Raw genomic sequence first — 26,040 nt, forward strand, 5'->3', positions numbered from 1 at the left:
TTGTTGAATTTGTAGCAGGTGAAATATGAAAAAAAGGACCTTCAAGATTTCAGTTTGCCAGCTTTTTAAATATATGACAGTATTGAGGTAGGGACACAGATGTGAAACCTTAAAAAAAGAGAGAGAAATTTAAAGTAAACAACCTCTTTCTTCAGTCAGGACGTAGCTGCAATGTTTATTTAAATTAACAGATAAAGAAAAGCTTGAGTAATATATTTGACCATTTCCCAGCTCACTCCTGACTCCTGGAAATGGCAGATTTCAGAGGTTCCTGTCATTTAAACTCAGTATGCATCATATGGTTTGTGAACAGCCTTTAGGCGTGCCGTCTGATACTGAGACGACAGAGTTTGAATCTTTTGGAAATGACAAAGATCACTTTCGCTTACCCAGGTAGATGGCATGAGGCTGGAGCGTTGCCATAGTTTGAAGAGTTTGAGGAGTGCGAGAGGGTTGACTCAAGTCTCACGGGACTCCAATCTTCATCATGTCATGAAACAGATGCGTCTCTTTGATGTGAACATGCCAGGCTGTAGTATTTGATGTATGATACCCCTATATCCATGTGATCTCTATATCAAACCCCTCACATCTGAGGTAATGCCCTATATATCAGATTTTAATATCTGTAGATACTCCAAACCGGATGAAGGCAGATTAAAAAGTAAAAGAATGTAGTCACCGAAAATCATAATGTTTGTGACTGACGTCTCAAGTATCAGACGTCGCAGGAAAAGACATGTGGAAGAAGGCAAATATTTATATAAGCCATGAAAATCACACGGGAACATCAGCATTCTCATTTAATCACACATTTAAAGAGCAGACTTAACTAACAGCTAGTTGTTATAGAACGTGTAAAGCTGCGGGAACAGAGGTTGGGTCTCCATTGTCCTTCTATAGGAGGGAGAATTTGTCATGGATGGCTTTGAATGCAAGTAAAAGCAGATGCAGGGGAAATGGCAGGGAAAATGTGGCTGGGCTTCATGTAACTGTTTAATATACCGATATAGCCGATGATGTCACATGATGGAGTGGTGACATTAATTAGTCATGGAGGATTGAAGTAATGCATGCGAGTTTTCGGGCACTTTCCACAAATGGGTACAAAATAGGACTTGGAACTCTTTAAGTGTCGGGCAAAATTATTTGACAACAAAGATTCAGACAAAAGGGGGGCATAATCTTCAGAAAATGTTTAACCACATCAAGAGGTCAAGGTAGATATGAGTTTTATGAGCAGTCACCAAACATTTAAATCTTGTTTCCAAAATCTTTTACATATAAAATTGCAGGTGTAATTTTTTTTTTAATTTAAAAATAAAATAAATAATAATAATAATAAAAAAAAAATAATAATAAAAAAAAAAATCTAAAATGTAAAAAAATAAAAAAATAAATAAAAAAAATATTTTTGAAGCCACTCACATTACACTGAAAGTATAGTTTTTTTTTTAAAAGTCAGTCGAACCCATGACCATTGCATTGCTAAAGCACCAAACAATACTATATTGTATCAAATGAAATGAAATATGAAAATAAGAAATAAAATAAATGACAGAGTTGTATGGTTGAGCTTGACAACTGCAGTCAACACTAAAATTTGTGTAAAAATTTAGATTTAATGATTGTCTTTTTTAAGGGGGAATGTCATGTGGTTGCATGCCATTTTTGATTATAATAATTAGTCATTATTATTTTTGTTATTTAATGAACTTGATATCAATTCAATAGATAATGCAAAATTCATGACGTTTTAAATTGTCAGATACAGTAACGAAGGTCAAGACATATGAGCTGAAAAAAGGCAAAAATCAACATTTTACAGTAAAGTACCCTATTTGTGGAAAGGTATCAGGTATTTAAGCTAGCCATACCTTTTCAAAGACATGAACTGTCTCAATAAATTGTCCAAGAGTCTGTATACTTGGAAATAAACTATAATATATGTTATTTGTCAGGAGAACACACGGATGTCCTAACAAAGACATCAGTCAAGAACAACAACAAACATTTGTACCACAATAATTCTTTCCCCGTCACCTTTCAAAAACAACTGCACTAACTCATCTGTCTCTATGAGTTAAGGATATTGTAATGATTTCCACATGACTTGATGCGTTTACCTTTATGGTGGTTTGCATTTTCAGCACTGGAGGGGAGGTCAAACGGGCCGAGAGCGGCAAAGGCAAGGACCAGGTGCTACCGAGAGCTGCTTCCCTGTCTGTCAGTATCAATAAAGCCGGAGTTAAAAGACACAGCTGAAGGAAAAAAGCAGTTGGCATTTACAAACATCATTTATGTTACGAGACTGCATGAACGGTGTAGAACAGAGATAAATTGGGTGTATATATATATTCAAATTTATTCAAAATTCACAAGATATAAGGCTCATCTTGTATCTCGACTGAAATAATTCAATCAAGTGAACTTATAAGAATATAGATAAACTGATAAATATGGGAAAACGTAACTAGGACACATTATGTTCATATTGAAGTGCTATTCAGTCATGTTAAAAGCCCCGCTCGACGCAGTTGAGAGATCGAACAAGATCTGGCAGAGAGAAACACGACGGCTGGCACATTTGGACATTTCATCTCTGAGCTGGAATCAAAGGACATGCAGGATATTCCTGAAAGAGTCTGGATTAACCCTTGGTGTCCCACTTTCACAGGAGCACGACTGCATCTGGAGGCCAGCTGGGCTTGTGTGTATTTTCTGATATATTTCATTGACCTTGTACAGCAGCTGCACACAGCACTGTTTCACTGCGGGGACTGGGGGAAAAGTACATTATGATCAGAGATGTTTTCATGTCTATGAATCCAGATACATTTGAAAGAGCATCTTTTTCTCTAAGGTTTGGCCTTCCGTCCACACTGAGATGGCATTTTTTCGTCCAGCTTTTTGAAGACGCTTTTGGTTTCATACCGAAACTTGGAGTGGCAATTGAGTGCGACCCGAACATGGTGGGATAATTTGCTAATATAGCGATCGTGTCAGAAGAACAGCGTGAGAACTTTATCATGTCTGGTCTCTCGATCTCTGCATCAACTCAGTGAGCTTTTATTACGTTTTCCGCATGCGCAGTAAAGTTGATTTAAGCGTCTTCCGACATTTCAGCATGGATGAGAAACTTTTGGAAAACGCTTGAAATGCTAGTGCGGACGGAGAGATTTTCAAATGTATTCGGATTATTGTAACCTTTGATGTGCATTTTGTGTGAGTGTGCAGATTTTTAATGAATAAAACCTTTAAATCGCAATTAAGTTCATGTTTTTTTGGGTTTTTTTGTGGAATGCTTTATTAAAAACAGTGAGTAAAGAACAATACGGTTAAAAAATAAACAGGACAACTATGAATCGCAAACTGAAGAATATGATCCTTTCTATTCTAATACAATAAACACAAAAAAAAGTTTTAAAATAAATACTACAAAGAAAATGCAACTATACTAAAGAGTGCTATACCCACACTATTAACAAAACACTACATTCAAACAAAGAAATATCGAAACACCATGGTTAGAAATGTTGCTGACTAAACAAATTCTATTAAAGTTATGCCAGTAACTAACTTTCAAAGGACAGACCTCACAGATTTAAATATGTGAAGTTTATGTTTGGCTGCTTTGCAAGCAAGAAACAATTGTCCAGATTTCAGAACAAAATGTTGCCTAAAGGTACACGAAAAACATACTGTTGTCACCACAAATATTTCAGACCATTAATTAAACGACCAAATTATATCAACTAAAAACAACGCCTAAAAGAAGGCCGGGCACAACTGTATACGTCACATCCACGCACACATTCTGGCTTAAAGGATTGTTCACTGTTCAGTACTTTAAACTCTTTTGACAGAATTTGTAGCATAATATTGATTACCACAAAATAATTTCAATTTGTTTCCTCTTTGTTTTGATATTTGTCTTTTTTTAACCGAGAACATGTGTGCAAAACTTATTAGCTTTACTGACAAAAAAAAAAAAAAAAAAAAAAAAAACCTGAGGAAATGATTTTCTACTGTACTTAACAGTATGCCATAAATGCTGTTGATAGAGTTTAATGTGCATTAAAGCCAGAATACTGTAAATGTAACCGTTTCAATAAAAGCTTATGATCTTTAAGGCAAGTAGGGCAATTTTCATATTACACGTCTTTCATCCAATTGTAACAGTGATTATGAATTCTAGGGAGAGTACAAGAATATAGATGGAATAATTTACTAATAAAACGTTTAGTTTTTTTATGTTTACAGTATTGTATACTTAAAATGTACCTTTCACAAGCTGATTCGCATTCTTTCTTTTTTTTTTTTTCAAACTGAACATACAAAAATGCTGCCATAAGACTCAGAACCATGAAACCGACAGTGATTTAATGAGGAACAACATCCAAAACAGTTCAAGAAGTCCTTTGAGTGGTCCCAACGTTTGTGTTTTTTTTTTTTTTTTACAAACCATTTCTCTCTCTTCCTCCTTTTCATGTAACAGAATTGCTTCAAACTTCTCCCGGCGCGCCTGGAAAACTGCTTAGGCCTTCTCCAAAGACTGGTAGTATTCCTTGAGAACATTCCAGGCTTTGGATGCCATGAAGCCTTCCGGAGGGTTCTGGCCCTCGCGAGCCATCCTCCTCATGCGGGTTCCTGAGATGAAGTCATAGTCCTGGTGTCTGGGTAAAACGAGACGGCGGAGGGAATTTTAAGATGTGCACAGAAAAGGGACAGTGTGGTACCCAATGTGATAAGAAAATGAAAAAGAAACATAATCTCAGGGCTTGCGTCAGAGATAATAACTAGGTGTTGTACACTGCTCCTTTGTTCGGGACGTTTTCGCTCTGGAGGGAACGATGTGATGTACTCTATGATAAAATATGTTCTCTCAAGTGGCTCTTTAAGCCACGTAATTCCTTTCAACGGTGCAAAGACGACGAGGTAAACAGGCTGGCTTTACTTCTAGACAAAAATAAATTAGCAAGAAACAGAAATCTAAACTTCAGACCAATGTCATTAAATCCAAACTCTCTGCTACACGTTTTCATTTAAACAAATGCTTTGAAAATAAACAGTGTGCAAAATGTCTGATAAATAGAGCTAATTAGGCTCCAACAGCACGAATACAACTCGAACGCTAGTCTAAATACAATCCTCGATGGCTCCTACGGATAGGGTTTATTTGTTACGGATTAGTTGTTCTTCAATTAAGACGCAGACCTTATGAAAACAAATTCACACAGCACAATGAATTTATAAACGTACACTGTTGCACTGCCCATTCCCTGTCGTAATCACGTTCATTAAACGAACGCTGTCATTCAGAAAGGCTTTTCGGTCTAGACAAGTGAAGCATTTTATACGGGTTTATAACGCTGAATAGTGCATTTGAACAAACCCCTGACCCTTATATTAGGTCTAACTTTCCATTCATCAAAGAATCCTGAAAAAAAAAAGTATCACGGTTTCCAAAAAAATATTAAGTAGCATGAACGAGAGAGAGAGAGAGAGAGAGAGAGAGAGAGAGAGAGAGAGAGAGAGAGAGAGAGAGAGAGAGAGAGATTAACAAGTCATGAGTGACATAATATATTCAAATAGAAAAGTTAGTTAAAGCTACACTGTGTAATTTTTTTAGTTGATTCTTAGCAAAAAACACTTAGTTCTTTCAAAAATATATGTGCTCATTAATGTATATTTACATCTTTCAAGTAATAAAGTATTCTCGTAAGTTTATAATCTGCCATTGAAAGTACATACGGGTGAGGGGTTCGAATGCCGGTCGCCATGTTGCCCCTCCATCTTGAAACTACATTAGCCAAAGAGGGACATACCTGTAAATTCAAGCTTCGCCTTTCGCGCTTTTATACTCAATGACACAGAGACGAATGCGAGGGGGAGATTACTCGCGAGTCGCGACTGCCGGCAGATTTGAAAGATTGCTGATGGAGGATCACGCCTATTTTCGAGGACATGTAGCAGAGTCGCCAAGGAAGCGAAAGAGAGAATTAAAACGTCAACGCGACAGGCAAATCAGCAAGACCAAAGTCAATACTGGAGTAACTTTTCCCAGATGGAAAGAGCTCATGAGGAGCAAAGATTTTAAAACGGACGCCGAAGTTGCCTGCTTTCTTCTCGGCAGGTAATTCAGCCTATTTGTGTAAATTCGAAGTTTTATAGTTGCTTGTCTAACCATAGCATGGTTGTGCATAACGCCAGAACGACCTCTAGTATAACTTGCGTTACTTTTCCTCACGTCAATGGTGAAAAAGTATTGTTTACCTTGTAACATAAATCTGTGCTGCGACGGATCACAGGTGATGAATAGTTTTAAAGGCGCAATTGGACTAAGTCGAACTGGAAGCCATGTTAATCTTGGAATAATACGGCCACCGTAGGAGTTAAAACACCCTCGAAATTGAAAGGAACAGAAACTAATATTCACTGGGTAGTCATATACAATTTCACCGCTAGATGGGGGAAATGATCACACAGTGTAGCTTTAAATTAAGTAAGGGATAATGTACATTATCCCGCTTATTACACGGCTACTTGCCACATAAGTACATAAAATAATTAGACGCAGAATTTGACTTGAGGGCAATTCCACGCAAAACTGTCACATCCATAACGCCAGCACAATGCCATTGTATGTAGTTGGCGTTATGGATGTGACAGTTTTGCGTGGAATTGCCCTTGAGTTGAAATATTTTATTAGCTCTTAAACGTGGCAAGTTCAAACTAGACGGACATTTAAGGGATACGGTACAGTCATACCACATATTACACGGCATTTCACCTCATAAATAATTATGCGTTTATGAGATGAAATCGTTTAAAAATCGTACCTGTTTGTTATCTTATTATCCATTACAGTGTACAACAATCGTTGCAAAATGGCAGCAGCTGCTTTTGTATTCAAGAGAGCCAGTCTGCGATACCGGATGACATCATTAAATAACTGTACACTAAATATTGATTGAGTTTTGTTATTTTATTAGCTCACTGAATGCAAAACTTCCACGAGGAAAACCCGTTTCTAGCAAGAGTAAAGCACTGACTTCAGTTACTCAGATGTTTTTAACGGTTGTTATCGTTATCGTGGATGGTGCGATTGACCAATCAGAATCAAGTATTACACAGAGCCGTGTAGCCTAATATGTAATAATATTTCACAATATAAAAATTTTTACTATACTTTTTGGTAAAGACAACTTTGTATTTTTTTTTTTTTAGGGTAATGATCTCATGGCAACATCCCAGAACACCAGTAACCAACATCCTAGCAAACATCCAGAACACCCTGGCAACCTCTTAGGAACATCCTAGTAACCACCTAAAAACACCCTAGCAACTAGCTAGCAATAACCTTTCACACCTATCTTGTTTGGTCTGCATTTTTGGATTTTTTAGTTTGATCCGAATCAAAATTACAGGTGTGAAACCTCCCCTGGACCATGGTCCGGACCAAACAGACGAAATTTGGTCCGACGAAAAGAGGTACTCTCTGTCCGGATCAAACTGAACAAAGGTTTGGTTCGTTTCTAGTGTGAAAGCATTTTCTGTATGGTTCGGACTTTCAGACCATTTACAGGAAGTTCCGGTGGTTCCTGCGTAGCCTAAAGTAGGTGCTGCAGGGAGTAATGCCATAATAATAAAAGTATAGTGCCAATGATATGCGTCTGTTCATTCATTCTCGTCAAAGTTACTCGCCGAATTGATAACACGCTGAAGTCAGATGCATGTCCGTTTACAAACCGATCAATGTCAAGATGCAGCCCACATAGATGATGACGACAGGACGCAGGTACATCATGTAAAGTTCTTTAGTGCGCTCACATAATTGCAATGTGAAACCAAACCAAAACTAACCGAATGTATACAATGCATCAAAACATCAAAAAATTGGTGCGGACTTTCAGGTGTGAAAACGCCCTTAGCAAGTATTCAGAATACAAAAACACATACCAAACGCACTAATAACCACATAAAACACCCTAGCAATGCCCTAACAAGCATCCAGAACATCCTAGTGACTGGCTAGCAACACCCTAGTAACCACCCAAATTCCTGCCAAGCAATGCCCTAGCAAGCAGCCAGAACACCTTAGCAATCACCCAGTAGTAAGATGCAAATATGATGCATCCTACTACTGGATGGAGCCACATCTGATGGTTTATGGAATATTATCACCATTCCACCTGGTAGTCACTTCAATGGGGTGAAGGGGTGGAACACATAAACCCTGACTCCATAGAGAACCGTTAATATGCATTTAAATGAGAAACAGCTTGGACTGATTTGAGCCGTTTTAGAGGAGGACTTTAAGGGGGATGGCTGGCAATTAGGCTCAGCATCCATATTCGTCTCAAATTTGGCCAGGCCCAACACCCTGCTCAAGGAGCAGACGGAACGCCATAAATTTACTAAGGCGCCAAGCGGGGCTCTTTGAAACTCAGACGAAGTGCGAGTCTGCCACCCCAACCCCCTCCAAACGATTGCTGGGATGGAGGAGGGAAGTGATGCCAGCAACCTCCAGCCCCACTGTCACCATGACACTTGACTTTACATATCAAGGTAAGCAACAATCTCAATACTTAATCATAATGAAGGTAGTTATAATTATGGAACGTGACATAAACAGAGGAACGTGTCATTCCAAACACGCGTGAAACACAAAAGATGATGTTTCACAGAATATCCAATAAATATATATATTGAATATCTCTTTTCCATATATTGAATATTACAAATGTTAATATTCTTTTATTTTTTAGTATTTCAATTGAATATTCAGTAACATTTGTATGGAATATTTCCTTTTTTTTTATTGCCCTTTATGGAGCTTGACAGATGAAAGATCTATTTAAAGCTCTATCTTTTTTGTTGCTGTTGTTATTCCATGGAAAAAATAGCCACATATGGTTTTGGAATGACCTGAGGGTGAGTAATTGATACAATGTAAAAAAAATTTTTTTGCTAAGCTACTCCTTTAAACTCTGTGTGGGATGTGCATGTGCATTTGCATAAAGATCATTCAACATTAAAAGTCCCCAGTTCTTCCAGTCAGTTTTGCTGCATGTTGACATGCTGCATGGTCTTCATCAGGGACGACTGAAATGCCTGTTAACTCGATAGCAGCGGGCGCTATTAATTGCAAGACGAGACGCCGCGAAAATGCATGATTTTCGTTAGTCATCTTCCGCAGCATTTGCACAGCGCCAGAGGAATAATGGCAGATCTCCACTTCTAAATGACTTCAAAGAATGGAGCAAAGCCATAGAATTTGGTAAAAGCACACAACAACAAAACATTTCCTGTTATTCTTGGCAACACGTTTAGGAATCAAGGAAGCCTGACAGGGGAAGTTCAACTCAAGATGATAGACTGTTTGAATATGTATATAAAGTAAATTCATGTTTTCAGTTTAACGCCACGTCAGTATGTCCAAGTCGCGAACTTGATAAGATTTGATCCTTAAAGACACTCGACACTCGAAAAAGGAAGACAAATTAAATGGGGAGAAATACATAAACTTACTTTTTGGGGTCATAAAAATCCATGGCCTTCTTGACTTTATTGTAGGCTGCCACTTTGAAAGGCACAATTTCCAGCGATATGAGTCCAGGGGCCATGGTGAGAACTTTAGCTCCATGGGAGGGCTCGTAGAGGTCTTTACCCGTGTCTGGATGAGGCATTCCTGCGGGGTCACGGCCCACTATGTAAAAGTTGGCCCCGGCCACCATTCGGGCCCTGCAGTGCCACTGGACCTGTTGGAAACAGTTCAGATTTGTTATATTTTCACTTTAAAGCTAATCAATTAGAGTATTAGTTCAAACAGTTCACGTTCTTTATTCTGTGGAACACAAATTAAGTGAGAATGTTTGGAAAAGAGCAGTGTGAACAATGAAAGTGAATGAGGACTAGGGTTGCTGATATCCAAAAAGACAAAACAAGCACCATAAAATATCATACTCCATACACCATATTCTAAGTCTTCTGAATCCATCAAATATTTTTGTTAGGTCGAAATTTGAACTATAATTCAGTTGAAATCTTCCCCTCTGCTATAGCTCTCAAATGTCATTCACATTTGTGTCCATTTGAATATGAATAAAACGGGTTTGACGTCAATTGGTTCTCGCATGTCTTGTAACCAAATGCATGCGAATGAGATTTGAGAGTGCCCACGACAGGAAGATTTTCAGCATCCAATTGAAATTTTGGTCTTTTACTCAGACAAAACTGCTGTGTTTTTTAGAAAATTTAGAAAAGTCAAACAGATAGCAACAGAAAAAAATCTGTGCTAAACTTCTTTTGTGTTGTTAATGGTTTGGAACAACATGAGTAAATGATGACAGATTTCATTTTTTTGATGAACAATACATTAACCTACACTTAAATTTGGGAGTACAAAAATGATGTAAAACAAATGGGAATTTTGTTCAATGACACAGAGATAGGGACAATATGTCAAAACGTATCATCATGAAATAAGTGAAAACATATTTGGATGGACACATGATTAGAACTGGCCTACACTTCCTAAGCTAATTCTTTTCTGTGGAGTCAGCATGTCCCTTACTTCCTTCTCATAACTCAATGAGGTGAACGACTGCTTCCTGTGGGCTGCTTTAGTCTTACAGACTCTGTCTGCTCCCAATAAAATGTTTAATGTCCCTGGCCACATGATTAAAGAACAACAGACTTCAAAATAGCCATGGAACACTACACCAGAAACATTTTTTGTCAGAAGAAAGCTCCCTGTTTGTCCTTGTTATGTGTGTGTGTACAAATGGATCATAGAGGGACACCACTGTCCTCTAAACACTTCAGGAGACACAAATCTATTCTTACTGGAAAGTCCAGAGATGCGTGATGCCTGCAAGAAGAGACTGTCCCTGTTGTCTTCAGCCTCCAGCACAGGTTAGGTGGAACGGATCACCAATCCAGTGTACCCTCGACGATTTAAGAAGGAATGTGCCCTGCGCAAGTTTCCTCAACACTAACTTTCCATACAACAGTTCTTTGACTGCAAACGCTATTTTAATTATCGTTCTTCGCAAAAAGCACATTTGATAAGAGCTTCTTTCTCTAAAACACTGCATATGTCAAGCAATTCCTAAAGTATCCAAGGATGGGATACTTAAGGATTTACATATTGAGGAAGATCTCAAAGGCTACAAGGCTAAATTGAATCCGGCGTCTCAAGTAGCTACTGTACCAACTGCAGATTTTTTTTTTTTAGTATATAGTAATACATATGGTGAGCATAAAATCTTCGATAGATGACTAGATGATCAAGAGTCTACATTCAAAACAAGAAAACTGAAAAAATTATAATGACCAGCTGACCGTACATTAATATTTTAATGGTAAGCCTCAGGGGTCTGTTCTTGGTCCCTTTTCATTCCACACTAACCTCTGTGGGGCCGGCGTACATCATCGGTGAGGGGAAAATGGCCACTATGGTGGAGTTGGGATCAAGCAGCCCTTCCTCCAGCACAGCTGCATGCTGTTTCATGCGCCAGGCCAGTGGTACGTCATCATCTTTGGTCCAGCCTCCCAGCGGATGCAGCAGAAGCACGGGTCGGCGGTAGCCACGTTCAATTAGACGTCGCTGTGTGTCCTGCATGAGCAGCGCGTGGCCATTATGCACTGGGTTCCGCAGTTGGAAGGCAAAGACAGCATCTAACAATGAGAGAAGAGTGTTTAATATCTCTTAACTAGCCATAAATATCATTTTATTGCAGCAAAGTTAATATACAGATCAATGCAAGTCTATAGCAATACAATTAAAATCCATAAAGACTTGCATTAAAACAACTAATGTAATAGTTTTTAGAAAATTAATGTGTTCACAGTTTGAGGGCAAGGCAACTTGTAACACCCAACAGACTAGTCAAAATTGGCTCAAAAGGAGCAACTACTGAGTATTGTTCCATACCTGCGTTCATCTCTTTAAACTTCTGCTTGAGTTCGGTTGGGGTGAGCCTGTAACTATCCAGCCCGTCGTTCCAGTAGATCCGATCCAGCACCTGGACATCACCTCCGACCAGCCAATCTCCGCTCTCCATCACCATCTGCCACAGGAAAGACCATCAGGAACAACAGCAATGAACTTCCAACCTCATCACTCTCTTTCTTTCTTTGTGAGGCTTGAGGAACGCCATACATGCAAGAACATATAATCTTAAAATCTCAGCATGGTGGTTTGGGGTAAGAAAGTGGTCTAATATAGCTAACCCTGACTGAATGTTCACATTGTAGCATATTCTGGTCACAAAATGTCCACTAACACAGAAGAAACTCTTTGAAATTGGCAATCACAGTTGGGAACAGTTGGTTCTGAAACAGGAAAATATACAAAATCACAAAACTCTGGTATTCATTTCAAAGATTTGATGTCATGAACCATGCAAACGTTGAGAAACCCAAATAGGTCTTCCTCAAAAATGCTAATTGTAACAGCCTGGAAACTTAAGAAGTAAATACGACTTTGTTTCCAGGCACAAATTTGACAATCTTAGTTAGAAAGCTCTAAAAGCAAGATGTCATTCCCAAATTTGGTACTCAACAGACTCTGGTTTATTAGCTTGGATTTCTAAACATTAATTTTTTAAAAACAAGACTACCATGTCAAATCAGGCTAGAACTCTTGGCTGCTTTTACTTATATTTTACCTTCAGGAGGTCTTCGCTGGCATTGGCTGAGCCGCTAACTTGGCCAGGGTTAAGAAGCAGTAAAGTATGCTGAGGATATCACAGCTTGCAGCAGATTCGGGGCCGCTAGGATGGAGAATACCATTTCACAAGACTTAAATCTAGTGATTTGACTTGACAGCAGCACTGGTGGCTCGAGAACGTTCTGTGCAAGTATGTGATCATATTAAGCAATCTTGGAGAGGCCTGAAAGCAGTGAATGTTAATAAAATGCTTCATAAGTTGAATTGCGTTTGCATTTGAAGACTGAATGCATGTGCGGCTGTCATTTTCTGGCCACAGTATAGCAACAGTAGCAGCCGTTTATTTAATTTATGTTGCAGAGGCTGGCGATGGAAAAACTCAGTGAGCGATCTGTTGGCACTACATCACATCTATAGAGTAAATCAACTCGATTAGCTGTCATAGAAAATAATTGAGTACTGGTTGAGCACTGCACCCCTTTCAATGAGGGGAAAAAACATAGATAATGCAATTAAGTTAATGCTCTCAAGTCTGGTTAACATCCCCCCCCCCCACCATACCAAATCTCACAATGTGGACTCAGCTGTCAGACTGACAGCCGAAATAAACAGGAAAAGAGTATTTACCACACATAATGGAGGCCGGTTTTACAGCCCCGCTGATTGACGTGCTTCAGCAGATGGAGTTTAACATACAAACCAGACATAGTGAAGTAATGAGATGAACTATTCTGTGAACTTATAATCACATATTCCACATTCATAAGACCGAATTTTCCCATTTTGGGCACTCTGGAACAATATTAATCAAACAGATGTTCAGACTCATTTGTTTTGGGGGGTTTCAGCGTAAGTGATATTAATGATCATGTAAAATGAAAACAGGCATGACGGTAGTTCCAGCTCGAGCCTTGACAGAACTTATGGAAGTACAATCATTTCAATAAGATATGGAATTCACAAGCTATTTTCTAGGTATGCAACAATAATAAAATTCTGGATGATATATTAAAATTATATGCTATAAAAAAATTTTTTAAATAAATAAAGCACACTAGAAATAACATGCTACACATGAATTTAGGCATGTCTACATCAAGTGTTATTTAATGCTTAAAAGATTATTAAATATTAAATGTAAAAATAGATGTAAATGAGCATGCATAATTAAATATACTATTAGTCAATATTACAATAATTTTATTACAACAATTTTAAAAGTTAAACTGTAAATGTAACTTTAAAAACAGCATATTCAAGAGGATATATGTATATATATATTTTTTTTTTGTATAATTTAATAATCAATCTTTTTTTGTTTGGCTTGTTTATGGACTGTGATAAATCTAAACTTCATTACGAGAATGCCATTGAGCGACAGAACACTGTAAATAAAACGAAAGCTGATTGCTAGAAACTTCAATGTGTGCAATTTCTTTCTTGGGTCTGGAGATGGGTTTATTTGTGACCGTAGGCGAGCAGACAGACGGGGCCATTCCAGAGTCCGAAAGCTCTCCGTTGGCGCCCATTAGTGCGAGCTGGAGCAGAGCGGAGCCATTAAAGTCCACCTAAGCCCACAATCCCTACTTACAGATGGAAACAATTGTTCAGTATTTACTCTGCGAGATTTGTAAGAGGAAGGTGAGGGGAAAGGAGGGGAGGAGAGCGCCACTTGCCTAAACACCGGTTGGATAGAACGCAGGGCGAGAAATCCAACTAAAACACATGTGTGAAATGAAGGAGGTCAAAGAATAAAGAGATTACTAAAGCGAGGACTGAACAAAGATGAGAGAGAGAGAGAGAGCGAGACCCGGTTTCCACAGACCTAGTGAGAGGGCATCGTGGCTCTGTCTTCTGTCAAAGTGCAGTCCAAGGAAAGCTTGGAAACGCGACCGCACAGGGGCCTATTAAAGCATCAGGTCAGCGGTTCCTCACTAGATATCCATGACTTTACCTTCAAAAATGGGACTTAAGTGGAAAATCTCCTCTTTTAAATACAATTGCAGAAAGAAAGAAAATGACAGCGAAAAACTACATCATTGTGGTCCCTAAGTATCAAGTCCCTTCTAAAATGTCCTTTTTGCACTAATTCTATCCCTAATAAGGAGGATACATTAGTCTTGAGCTATCATTTCTGTACAGAAACAGTTTGGGGTGAGTTTATGATCAAATTTAGTTCTGAAATCAAGAAAAAGCAATAATATTTGCTCATGAACATTCATAAATAGCAATGAAGCAACACAATTCTGCGCTTTTACCATCGGACAATGTGTTCCCATAAAGGGTGCCCGGTGCCAGACAGGTGAAAAGTGATGCGTTAATGGATCATGCTGCTGAATCACTGTGATTCTGCTTTCATATTAACATGTATGTAGTCTAAACAGTGCTCTCATTCACAGCAGGCTTATAATCGGGACTTTCCAGGTGGTTCGTGAGTCAGAAAAGAAAGAAAGGGAGGGAAGCTGACAACAAAAATGAGATACAGGGCAATGTTAATCCTTTCCAAGTGCTTACATAAGATAAGAAATCTCATCGGCCTAAAATCAAGCTCCAGATAGTTTGTATAAATGCATTCACACCATGTCGGAATTAGCATAATTACGAGATTCCGACTTATAAAATGCACTCACGTCCTCGTAGAACTTGAAATTACATAACTGCTTTTGTAATTTGTAACAATTACTTGTAAACTGAATTTTCTGAGAGCTCCAACTTCACTTTCCCACACAAAATGGCTTCAGCAGGAAAATAGTAGTAATGGAGTTATATTGTCATAATTCTTTTGAAAAATTCCTATACTTAACTTTTGTTAATCTATTAATAATAAAAGATCAATTTGAAAACAAAACAACAGACATACAATGAATTTTAAAGTTGCTAGGAGAGCTGGAATAGCCATCTCATGTCCCGCTAAATAAACTATAAATTAATTAATAAGGCATTTGCATAATGTGTTTGTATTGTGGTTTTGTCTACTGATCTTACACAGATGCATTTTGGCGTTAACAGTGTTGCCATAGAAAAGCATAATTCCGAGGATGTGAACAGCTCTGAGGCTGATCCAGTAATTACAGTAATTACGACAGTGTGAACAAAGAATCAATTAAAATCAATCAAATATCCTCTAATTGGCTGTTACTGTGTTGGGTCACGCAGATCTTCCGCTTTCTTGTTGCCGGACACGCTGCCTAGTTAGGACACAGTGTTCATAATTTGTCCATATTTGACCTCTGACCTTGATGTATGGATGATCCTTGCAGGTGGTGCCCCACTGCCGGGAACAACGCTCTTCCTTGCGGTGCTCGTAGAACTCTGGGTTTCGCAGGATGGCGACTCTCCGTCCACCGTAGGCCAGCGCGAACGCGGTGCTGCCGTCCAGACGCTCTTTGTCGGAGCTCGAGACGGGGAGGACCACAGGCACCGACAGGTTAATAACCCCGCCTACGAACAGAGGTCAGATGCACGGCACATACATCAAACAACCCGAGACTTTGAGAAATTGACAGCTTTGAAAGGGCTAAAGGGGAACAGTTAAGGATTTATGAGGCGAGATAAGGGAAAGATCTCTGGATGTCAAAGTGGTGAGTTTTCTAAGAAAGTAAGAGGTCCTTCACCTTGATTAAAGCAATATGAGCGGGAAGCTTTTAAAATCCATTTTCAGAATAAAACACACCGACATCATAGCAGAAACAGCTGTTTTCCATAAGAAAGAGCCCTGTGAGTGTCGCATTTCAGCTCAATCCAAATTAAACTAGTATCAGGCAGCAGGATGCACAAAGCTGTCCGTTATATACGTAAAGACGCCAGTCTGGTCCAACAAGAGTCCAATTGGGCGTATTGTAAGGATCAAAATAATAACACAAGGTGTGATGTACAGTAATCAAGTCTAATGACGCTGATGATGTAATGCATGAACAACTAACGACTTTCTCTGGCCGTATTTCTGTCGTATCCAAAGTCAAACGTCTCCTAGGACCCCTTTTTATCTTAATAGGTGTGTGAGTGTCAATGCATACCATGAACACAAATTTGAATACTAGGCAAGACAACACACGGCAGAGCATTACGAGGTCGTAAAACTAAATTGACACTTTTTGGAAACTCAAGCATGATGTGGGAAATTGCTGTAATTACCCAGTAGTATAAACGCGAGAAACACGTCGTGGTTTAAAAAGCCATTCACACATTTGTTGTTCTCGTAATCAAAAGGATGCCGACTTGTTTCGAAAAAGCCCAAACATCCTTGAAAGCATGTGATCTACCTAAACCAAAAGCCCTCCATTTAAATGATAATAACTCTTTTATTTCTACCACTAATTGCCATTTAAAATCCTCTCGCAGAGCCTTAAGATTCCCTCGCTTAAATTCAGTTTATTTTGTGATGGGCCACCCATTCCAAGAGGTTTGCCTGTCTTGACCCAGAAACACTGAAATATTAGATTATTAGTAATAGCTTGTTCACCTTATGTTGGTGGTCCATCATAGTTCACCCACAAATTAAAATCCTCATGTTGTACCAAATCCATAAGTTTCCTGAGGAGTTTCAGTAGCACTTTATTTTTATTTTACAGTCCTGTTCCCCATGTACATACTATATACTTATTATAATTATTACAATAACTGGGTAATAACCAGGTATTAACCCTAAACCTAACCTCAACCCATGTAGTTACCTTATGTTAACCAGTATTTTCTTAGGTAAGTACACTGTAAGTACACATAAGTGCACATCTTTCCATTGAAAGTCCAGGTAACCAAAACTTTAAAGATCCAAAAATGTGTTGTAAAACAAATCCATATGAAGCGTGGTTTCATTAAAAATATTAAAAAAAAAATGTTTCAAAGATTAACCAAAGTCTTATTGGTTGGGAACGCCATGAGGGTGAGTAGCCTAAATGACGATTTTGGAGTGAACTATGCCTTTATGAGCTTGAAGAAGTACTGTACCTATAAGATCTTTATTTTTCATTAATGTACAAAATATTTCTAAAAATGTTCAATTAAATCTGTATTACAAAAAAAAAGTAGAAAAATGAAGGAAATGATTTCTAAAATCACTTCTGAATGTAATAGCGGCCAGTGGGGAAAAAAGTGCATTGCACTGTCTAATGTCGCCATCTGGTGTTGCATTCAGAAAACACAGCACATAAAAAAGAAATCCAAGCCTAAAAGTATGCCACGAGAAGACGGTGTTAGTGTTAAATTACGCGTTTACCATCGAGCAGACAGTTGAAGTGAAGACACTGTAGGAACTCTCTCTCCCTCATGAAGCCGTTCAGAGGAGTGGCCCAGCCCTCAGCCAGCACCTGAACCCACTGCATGTCCACCTAACCCACCAACAGACAACAGACATTAGCTTTCAAACTGCACAAGCACTGAAAAAAAACAATGTTTTAAGTTCAAAATAGCCAATAGTCTGAAGAAGGCTGAATTCGAGTGAGTCGAGGAGTGATACCTTGGTGATCTCCACTGCTGGAAGAGTCTCTGCATCAGCCTTGGCCAAGTCCAGCTTGTTTTCAGGCACGTAGAGCTCCTTGACCTCATAGGATGCGTCCACAGGCACGATGTCCTACAGAAAGTGAAGACATTATCACAGAGACATCAATGTCATTTATATCAAAGTATGATGAACGCATCTAGATAAGATGTTAAAGGGGTCATCGGATGCGAAATTCACTTTTATATGGTGTTTGCATGTAAATGTGTCTTTGCAGTGTGCGGACACAACCACCCTACAATGAAAAATATCCATTCACTCCTTTTTTTTAATAATCAAAAAGCCTAAACACTCTCAATAATCAAGATTTTCTGAGCAATGTGATGTCTTATTTCTCATGCTCCGCCCACGACCACTGACGGACTGTCCCGTATTAGCATATTTCCGCCCTCAGCTATTAGTATACTGTCCACCAAGCCAGCACTTTATGTGTCTTGTGTCGACACCCCCCATGGAAGAGAGGGGTGGGGTGAGTAGTTGCTCATTATCATTTAAAGAGACATGCACCGAAATGGGGTCGCTGTGAACTGTGATAAAAAGTGTTGTTTTACACAACCATTGAGGAATTTTAACCAAATTGTGTTATAACTTTACATGAAGGCCCTAAAGAATCATACCAACTTCATCCAATGACCCCTTTAAGCAAAGTTGCAAAATGTTCTGTGTTAAAAAACTGGCCTTAAATCATGAAATAAGGATGCCAAAGTTTAACAAGGGTGCAAATGAATCTAATGTGACAATGACTCTATCAGACAAACTCTATTTCGGTTTGTAGCCATATTCAGAATACAAGTTTACAAGTGTTCAGGCATCGGAATATTCCTGTTTATATGGATGTTGTAAATATGATGATCTACACATGCTTGTTTTCTATTCCCACTGTTATTTCCTGGGAGTTTCAAGATGCTGCCATTGGTTATTCAGTATGCTCAGTTTTATTACTATTTTTTCACAAACAACGCCATGGAATGGAAACACTTTTGTTTTATCAGTCTCATTTTCATTCCAGAAATTAGTACATTTATTCAGCAAGGACACATTAAATTGATCAAAAGTGACAGTAAAGCCAAAAAAAAAAATGTATTCATCAAAGAATCCTAAAAAAAGTATCATGGTTTCCACAAAAATATTAAGCACAAAAACTTTTTTCAAGACTGATAATAATCAGAAATGTTTCTTGAGCTCCAAATCATCATATTGGAATGATTTCTGAAGGAAAGCAGCTTTGCGTCACATGAATAAAATAAATTTTTTAAATACAAAACAGTTAACATCTTCTTTCAGTGGATTTTGTACAAGGTATTTACATGCAACAGATTTCCAAGCAAAAACTGAATCAGGCAATCAGACTGTGACAGTCACATGACTTGATAATAATCGTAATATCGCCATATTCCAATTGATATCAGAATATACATGTGCATGTAAATGAGAAAAACTTCTGTAGAAAGAGATGTTTTACCACTTGCAACAATCAGATATTTAGATTACAAACCCTCAAATAGAGTTTCAAACAGAATTCAGTTTAAGATGAATGAATGGAGATAACTTACCCTCTCCTGCAGGAGGTCCAGGAGCTGCTGGATGCACTCGTTCACACTGCAAGAATCGGTCTTTAGTACCAGTTCAGGGGCCTCAGGCTTCTCATACTCAGAGTCTATTCCTGTAAACCCTGAGGACAACAGGAGTCACCGGTTATATTACATTACAACGCCAATCCATTCATCAGCAGAAACAGACATGCTTGGGATGCACTTCTTGAAAACAGTTTTTCATTCAATGGGACTGAAGACAGTGAAGTCCTTAGTAATGCTGGAGGGATAAGACACTTCCTGCTATAAACATCACTCATTCTCATCACAAGATGTTAGCCACTTTCAGATTAATGTGATTAACTTTCAACTTTCACAGCAGTGTTTCCTGTGTCACTCTTCATCTGATTGGCTGTTACTGAATTTGCAGGTCCACAGCAATAAAAATTAAATTGAACAAAAACAACAGGAAACACTGAGTCACAGAGTTAGTCAAGAGCGAGTCAAGTGTCTCCTTGTGGATTTCCTACCAGAAACCAAGAGGGTTGTGATGAATCACCTCTCGTTTACTCAAAAAGTTTTGTGTAACCTCAAAAACCTTTAACTTACTCTCAAAAGTACACACTGCTGATATCACAATTGTGTTTCCCGAGATGAAGTGTTATGCGCACCAAAAAGGCCACAAGCTCCGCTCTTTCATCATTCTGCAAAATATCCATTAAACGCTTTTCTGGTGTTTTTCTTCTCAGACAAAACGTTTCATCCTCCTTCAGTGCCTCAGAACATCCCAGGGCTCATATTGTGCCATTTTTAGCTCAGCTCATTTTTTTAAGTGAGTGAAAATACATGTATTTGGACACATATTTTGCATGACATTATGTATTCATGTCAAAATAGATACAAATAGAAAAAGAATAACATTCAATTAGGGCTGTCAAACGATTAATCGCGATTAATCGCATCCAAATTAAAAGTTTGTTTTTACATAATATATGTGTGTGTACGGTGTATAATTATTTTCTATATATAAATACACACACATGCATGTATATATTTAAGAAATATTTGCATGTATATACTGTGTATATATATATTTATATTATATATAATTTATATTATATATAAATATTTTATATATAAATAACACATTTTTCTTAAATATATATGCATGTGTGTGTATTTATAGAAAATAATTATACTCCATACACACACATATATTATGTAAACACAAACTTTTATTTTGGATGCGATTAATCGCGATTAATCGTTTGACAGCCCTACATTCAATACAATCTGACAGCAACTGAGATGAAGTCCAAACAAAATTTAAATGTGTGTAGTTTGAATCAGAATGGTAACCATTGTATTTCACATGGACATTTGCAGCAGACTACAAAAAAACTCAAATGATTTGAGTTGGATATGCAAAAAAAACATGATTGTCTTACCTCTGATTTCTCCAGCTCTAGCCCTCTTATAGAGTCCCTTCACATCTCTCTGCTCACACACATCCAGAGGAGCATCTACAAACACTTCAAAGAACGGAAGACCAGCAGCTTCATGGATCTTCCTGGCATTCAGCCGGTCCTGGTGCCAAAACAACATTAATCAAACGTTTTAACCCTAAAATTACCAAAATGATCAAAACTTTGCTGAAAAACCTGTTGTTTTAGATTGCAATCCACAACATGCCTTCTGTCTGATTAATAGTTTATACTTTTTTTTTATCTTTAATGATTTTATAGAGTAAACATAAGAATAACTTTCCTATCAAGAATAACATTCACTGGACTAAAGCAACTTAGGTTTACTTGATCATCCATACATAATTTCTTTTGAAAACTCATGTTAAAATGTATCAACTATGATACACCAGGCTATTGAGGAATTTGTTTAGTTTTTGTTTGTTTCAAAATGTATTCATCTCTCAATCATCATTATATTGCATTACATTATACATTTCACCACCTGCAATGAAAACTAGAGTTTTGAATCTTAAATCTAAGAATTGAAATATACTCGTCCTGAGATACACTGGAAGATATCGAGTGACACCTGATATTTATATGCATTTTATGTTTGTCATGCTGCTATAAAAATCTAATTTATTTACATTACAAGCTATGTAAATAACAACATTTGCACCAAATTGTATATTTTTGCCCTGTTTGCAAAGTTGATGTATGTTTTGCATGAGCACCATATTCTCATTATATCAAATTATATGGTTCATAAAAGCCTGGTGTATCAAATATGATATAAAACAGGTTCAATAAACAGATTTGATGTCAGGCTTTACATGGTTAATAAGTCTTATACACACAGCTCTCTATGTTTCTCACCCTGCTGTATGGGGAAATGAAGCTGGCAATACACACGAGCCCCGCGTCAGCAAACAGTTTCGCCACTTCCGCGATACGGCGGATGTTCTCCTCGCGGTCCTCGGGACTGAAGCCCAGGTTCTTATTGAGGCCCTGCCTGATGTTATCTCCATCCATAGTGTAGCAGGGGATGCCATGACACACCAGATACTCCTCCAGAGCCATGCTGACCGTCGTTTTACCTGCACCAGACAAACCTGAGGATGCACAACAGAGCTCATATTTACTGAACATTTTGGACACACACACAACCATGAAGATTAAATCACGTCATTCATGTTCTACCTGTAAGCCACACCGTGCATCCTCGAAATCCTCCTCTAGTGCCGACTACTTGTCCACGCTTGTTTCTGCTCACATGATGGGCTTGGTATGTCACATTGGTGGCTCTTTGCATCCCCTGCACAAATTGCAGATTCATTTAATCTGTCTCATCTTTAACAAAGGCCTCCTGTTTGATTGACTGAAGTGAAACACTTCAAGAAAGACATTGGTTGTATCAGATGGTAATTACATGATATGTTGGTTTATACCACAGTACTGGACCATTTATATTTTTCTTATACAATATTTGTGTGTGTGTGTGTGTGTGTGTGTGTGTGTGTGTGTGTGTGTGTGTGTGTGTGTGTGTGTGTGTGTGTGTGTGTGTGTGTGTGTGTGTGTGTGTGTATATATATATATATATATATATATATATATATACTGCTCAAAAAAATAAAGGGAACACTTTTTAATCAGAGAATAGCATCAAGTCAGTTAAACTCCTGGGATATTGATCTGGTCAGTTAAGTAACAGAGGTGGTTGGTAATCAGTTTCAGCTGCTTTAGTGTTAATGAAATTAACAGCAGGTGCACTAGATGGGCAACAGTGAGACAACCCCCAAAACAGGAATGGTTTTACAGGTGGAGGCCACTGACATTTTTTCCCTACTCATCTTTTTGGACTGTTTTTCACCAGTTTTGCATTTGGCTAGGGTCAGTGTCACTACTGGTAACATGAGGCGATACCTGGACCCTACAGAGGTTGCGCAGGCAGTCCAGCTCCTTCAGGATGGCTCATCAATACGTGCCATTGCCAGAAGGTTTGCTGTGTCTCCCAGCACAGTCTCAAGAGCATGGAGGAGATTCCAGGAAGACAGACTTTTTTGAGCAGTGTACCACTCTAGGAGAGCTGGACAGGGCCGTAGAAGGTCCTTAACCCATCAGCAGGACCGGTATCTGCTCCTTTGTGCGAGGAGGAACATGATGAACACTGCCAGAACCCTACAAAATGACCTCCAGCAGGCCACTGGTGTGAATGTCTCTGACCAAACAATCAGAAACAGACTTCATGAGGGTGGCCTGAGGGCCCGACGTCCTCGAGTGGGCCCTGTGCTCACTGCCCAGCACCAGGGAGCTCGATTGGCATTTCCCATTGAACACCAGAATTGGCAGGTCCGCCACTGGTGCCCTGTGGTTTTCACAAATAAGAGCAGGTTCACCCTGAGCACGTGACAGACAGGAAAGGGTCTGGAGAAGCCGTGGAGAATGTTATGCTGCCTGTAACATCGTTCAGCATGACCGGTTTGGTGGTGGGTCAGTGATGGTCTGGGGAGGCATATCCATGGAGGGACGCACAGACCTCTGCAGGCTAGACAATGGCACCCTGACTGCCATTAGGTATCGGGATGAAATCCTTGGATCCATTGTCAGACCCTATGCTGGTGCAGTGTGTCCTGGGTTCCTCCTGGTGCACAACAATGCCCGGCCTCATGTGGCGAGAGCATGCAGGCAGTTCCTGGAGGATGAAGGAATGATACCATTGAAGGGCCACCACGCTCACCTGACCTACGTCCAATAGAACACCTCTGGGACATTGTGTTTCGGTCCATCTGACATCACCTGGTTGCACCTCAGACTGTCCAGGAGCTCAGTGATGCGCTGGTCCAGATCTGGGAGGAAATACCCCAGGACACCATCCGTCATCTCATTAGGAGCATGCCCCGACGTTGTCAGGCATGCATACAAGCACGTGGGGGCCATACAAACTACTGAGTACCATTTTGAGTTGCTGCAATGAAATTTCAGCAAAATTGACAAGCCTGCTGCATAATTTTTTCACTTAGATTTCCGGGGTGTCTTTGAATTCAATCCTCTGTAGGTTGATCATTTTCATTTCCATCAAACGATGTGGCATCCTTTCGTTCATAACACATTACCCAGTCCATATTAGTATAGATATCCAGCATGATATTTTTCTCCATTGAGATCTGATGTGTTTTCCTTTAACTTTTTTGAGCAGTATATATATATATATATATATATATAACGTGGTACTGAATTATTACCAGATCTATGTACTAAGGTATTTAGTATTTACATTATACTCCAAAGACTACCATGGTACGTCCAAGAAGCCATGTTAGTATTATAGTAACGTTACATGTCCAAAAAGTGATAATACCCTTGCTTGTGATGCGAGAAATGCTGTAGAAGCTTAAGTTACTAGGTTTTAATATAGACAATATGCACAAATAAAAGGATTATATGCATTCATCCTTCTCATACACTTATCAAAGCCGAGGACCTCCATGACGAGAACGATTATTCTGGATTTCGTTTATATTATGAATTAAAATAGTGTGGGTCAAATGCTTCATAATCAAAAACACCATTATTCATAGCACGAGGTGTGGTACTGTAACTGTACTATATTTGCAATGAAATATATCCCTCAATTTACAGCCGCTAACGTTACTCACCCAACTCTCAGGCGCGTTGCTCAGTTTCTGCTTCTTACTCGAGTTCCCAGATGTCTCCATTCTGAGCTGCTGAATTCACACTTGGTAAACAAATAAATAGTGTGATATATATATTCACAGAAGTTGCTTTAATGAAGAGCCGGGTCCACTGTGCGTTGAACTCCAGAAGGAAGCGTAGAGCTTTACAGGATGCGGCACGGGAAGTGATGGAGGCTCCGACAAGTCCCGCCTCTAACGTGTCAAGACTCCACCCACTTACCAATCGGATTGGTCGGAATGGCATCCAAGTCGATCGTGATTAGACAGTCAAGAAGTCGTTCATATAGCCGTGGCAACGAAAGCAAACAAGTATCAGGTCAAGGGCGGGACTTGTCAGAATCATAGGTCAGAAGAATGCCAATCATGTTCTGTTTTATATTTTCCTGAGTAAAGTGAAATACGTGTTAGCTCCACAGTAACTTGAAATTGAATTTAGTTATCTGAATCTGAATTGTGAGAACTGAATGTGAGGATATATAGAGAGTTGAATTTTCAGTGAGGATCAAATTGTATTGGACTTCAGTTCCAAACAAATAAATTCAATTTCAAATTATACAATTCAAATTCAGTTTTTCAAAGCATTGATTCAGATTAAACAATACAATTTCAAATTATGTGATTCAAATTCAGTTTTCCAATGCAATTATTCAAGTTTAGCAATTCAAATTCAAATATAAATTATTCAAATTCAGTTTCTGGTGGCACATATTTCAGCCCATACCATTGACCCAATATCGATATATACATATATGGATTAGTAAAAAAAAAAAAAAAAAAAATATATATATATATATATATATATATATATATATATGAATGAGCATCTTTTGGTGTTATGCTAATACTGTATGAGTATATATGAATACAAAACAAGTAACATTTTAGGTTAAAGGGAGGAATCTGTCATAATTTACTAACCCTCAAGTTGTTCCAAACTTTCAAAGATATTTTGAAGAATGTCAGTAACCAAAAAGTTGTTGGGCCCCATTGACTGTATGAAAGAAAAATACTATGGGGCCCATGGTTACTGACATTCTTTAAAATATCTTCTTCTGTGTTTAGCAGAAATTCGTACAGGTTTGGAACAACTTGAGGGTGAGTAGACATGAATTTTCATTTTTGGGTGAACTATCCCTTGAAAGTTTATGTGAACATGAGGAAAAATTCTTTA

General features: G+C 38.6%; 1 protein-coding gene across 1 annotated transcript; it reads right to left on the bottom strand.

Moving 5' to 3' along the window:
- Positions 1-4,308: 4,308 nt before the first annotated feature.
- papss1 (3'-phosphoadenosine 5'-phosphosulfate synthase 1) lies at positions 4,309-25,423 on the bottom strand. The gene is made up of 12 exons (XM_079852993.1): positions 24,831-25,423; positions 22,375-22,489; positions 22,051-22,286; positions 21,157-21,295; positions 19,730-19,848; positions 18,135-18,248; positions 17,895-18,006; positions 15,915-16,120; positions 11,942-12,077; positions 11,417-11,685; positions 9,535-9,764; positions 4,309-4,676 (listed from the first exon to the last, which is right to left on the bottom strand). Exons 1-12 carry the CDS (start codon positions 24,888-24,890, stop codon positions 4,538-4,540), a joined length of 1,875 nt encoding a protein of 624 aa, XP_079709119.1. The 5' UTR covers positions 24,891-25,423; the 3' UTR covers positions 4,309-4,537.
- Positions 25,424-26,040: the final 617 nt, after the last annotated feature.

Source organism: Squalius cephalus (genome assembly GCF_949319135.1).
Source record: "Squalius cephalus genome assembly, chromosome: 2".
In the NCBI taxonomy this organism is placed as follows: Eukaryota; Metazoa; Chordata; class Actinopteri; order Cypriniformes; family Leuciscidae; genus Squalius; species Squalius cephalus.

What these genes read in the sequence shown, in the direction of transcription:
- papss1 (XM_079852993.1), bottom strand. Translation starts at nt 24,890, where the DNA reads ATGGAGACATCTGGGAACTCGAGTAAGAAGCAGAAACTGAGCAACGCG. An exon ending in ATGCACGGTGTGGCTTACAG is followed by an intron (nt 22,287 to 22,374) that starts GTAGAACATGAA and finishes GTGCATCCTCAG; the next exon opens with GTTTGTCTGGTGCAGGTAAA. An exon ending in TGTACGCCGGCCCCACAGAG is followed by an intron (nt 9,765 to 11,416) that starts GTTAGTGTGGAA and finishes TGTTTCCAACAG; the next exon opens with GTCCAGTGGCACTGCAGGGC.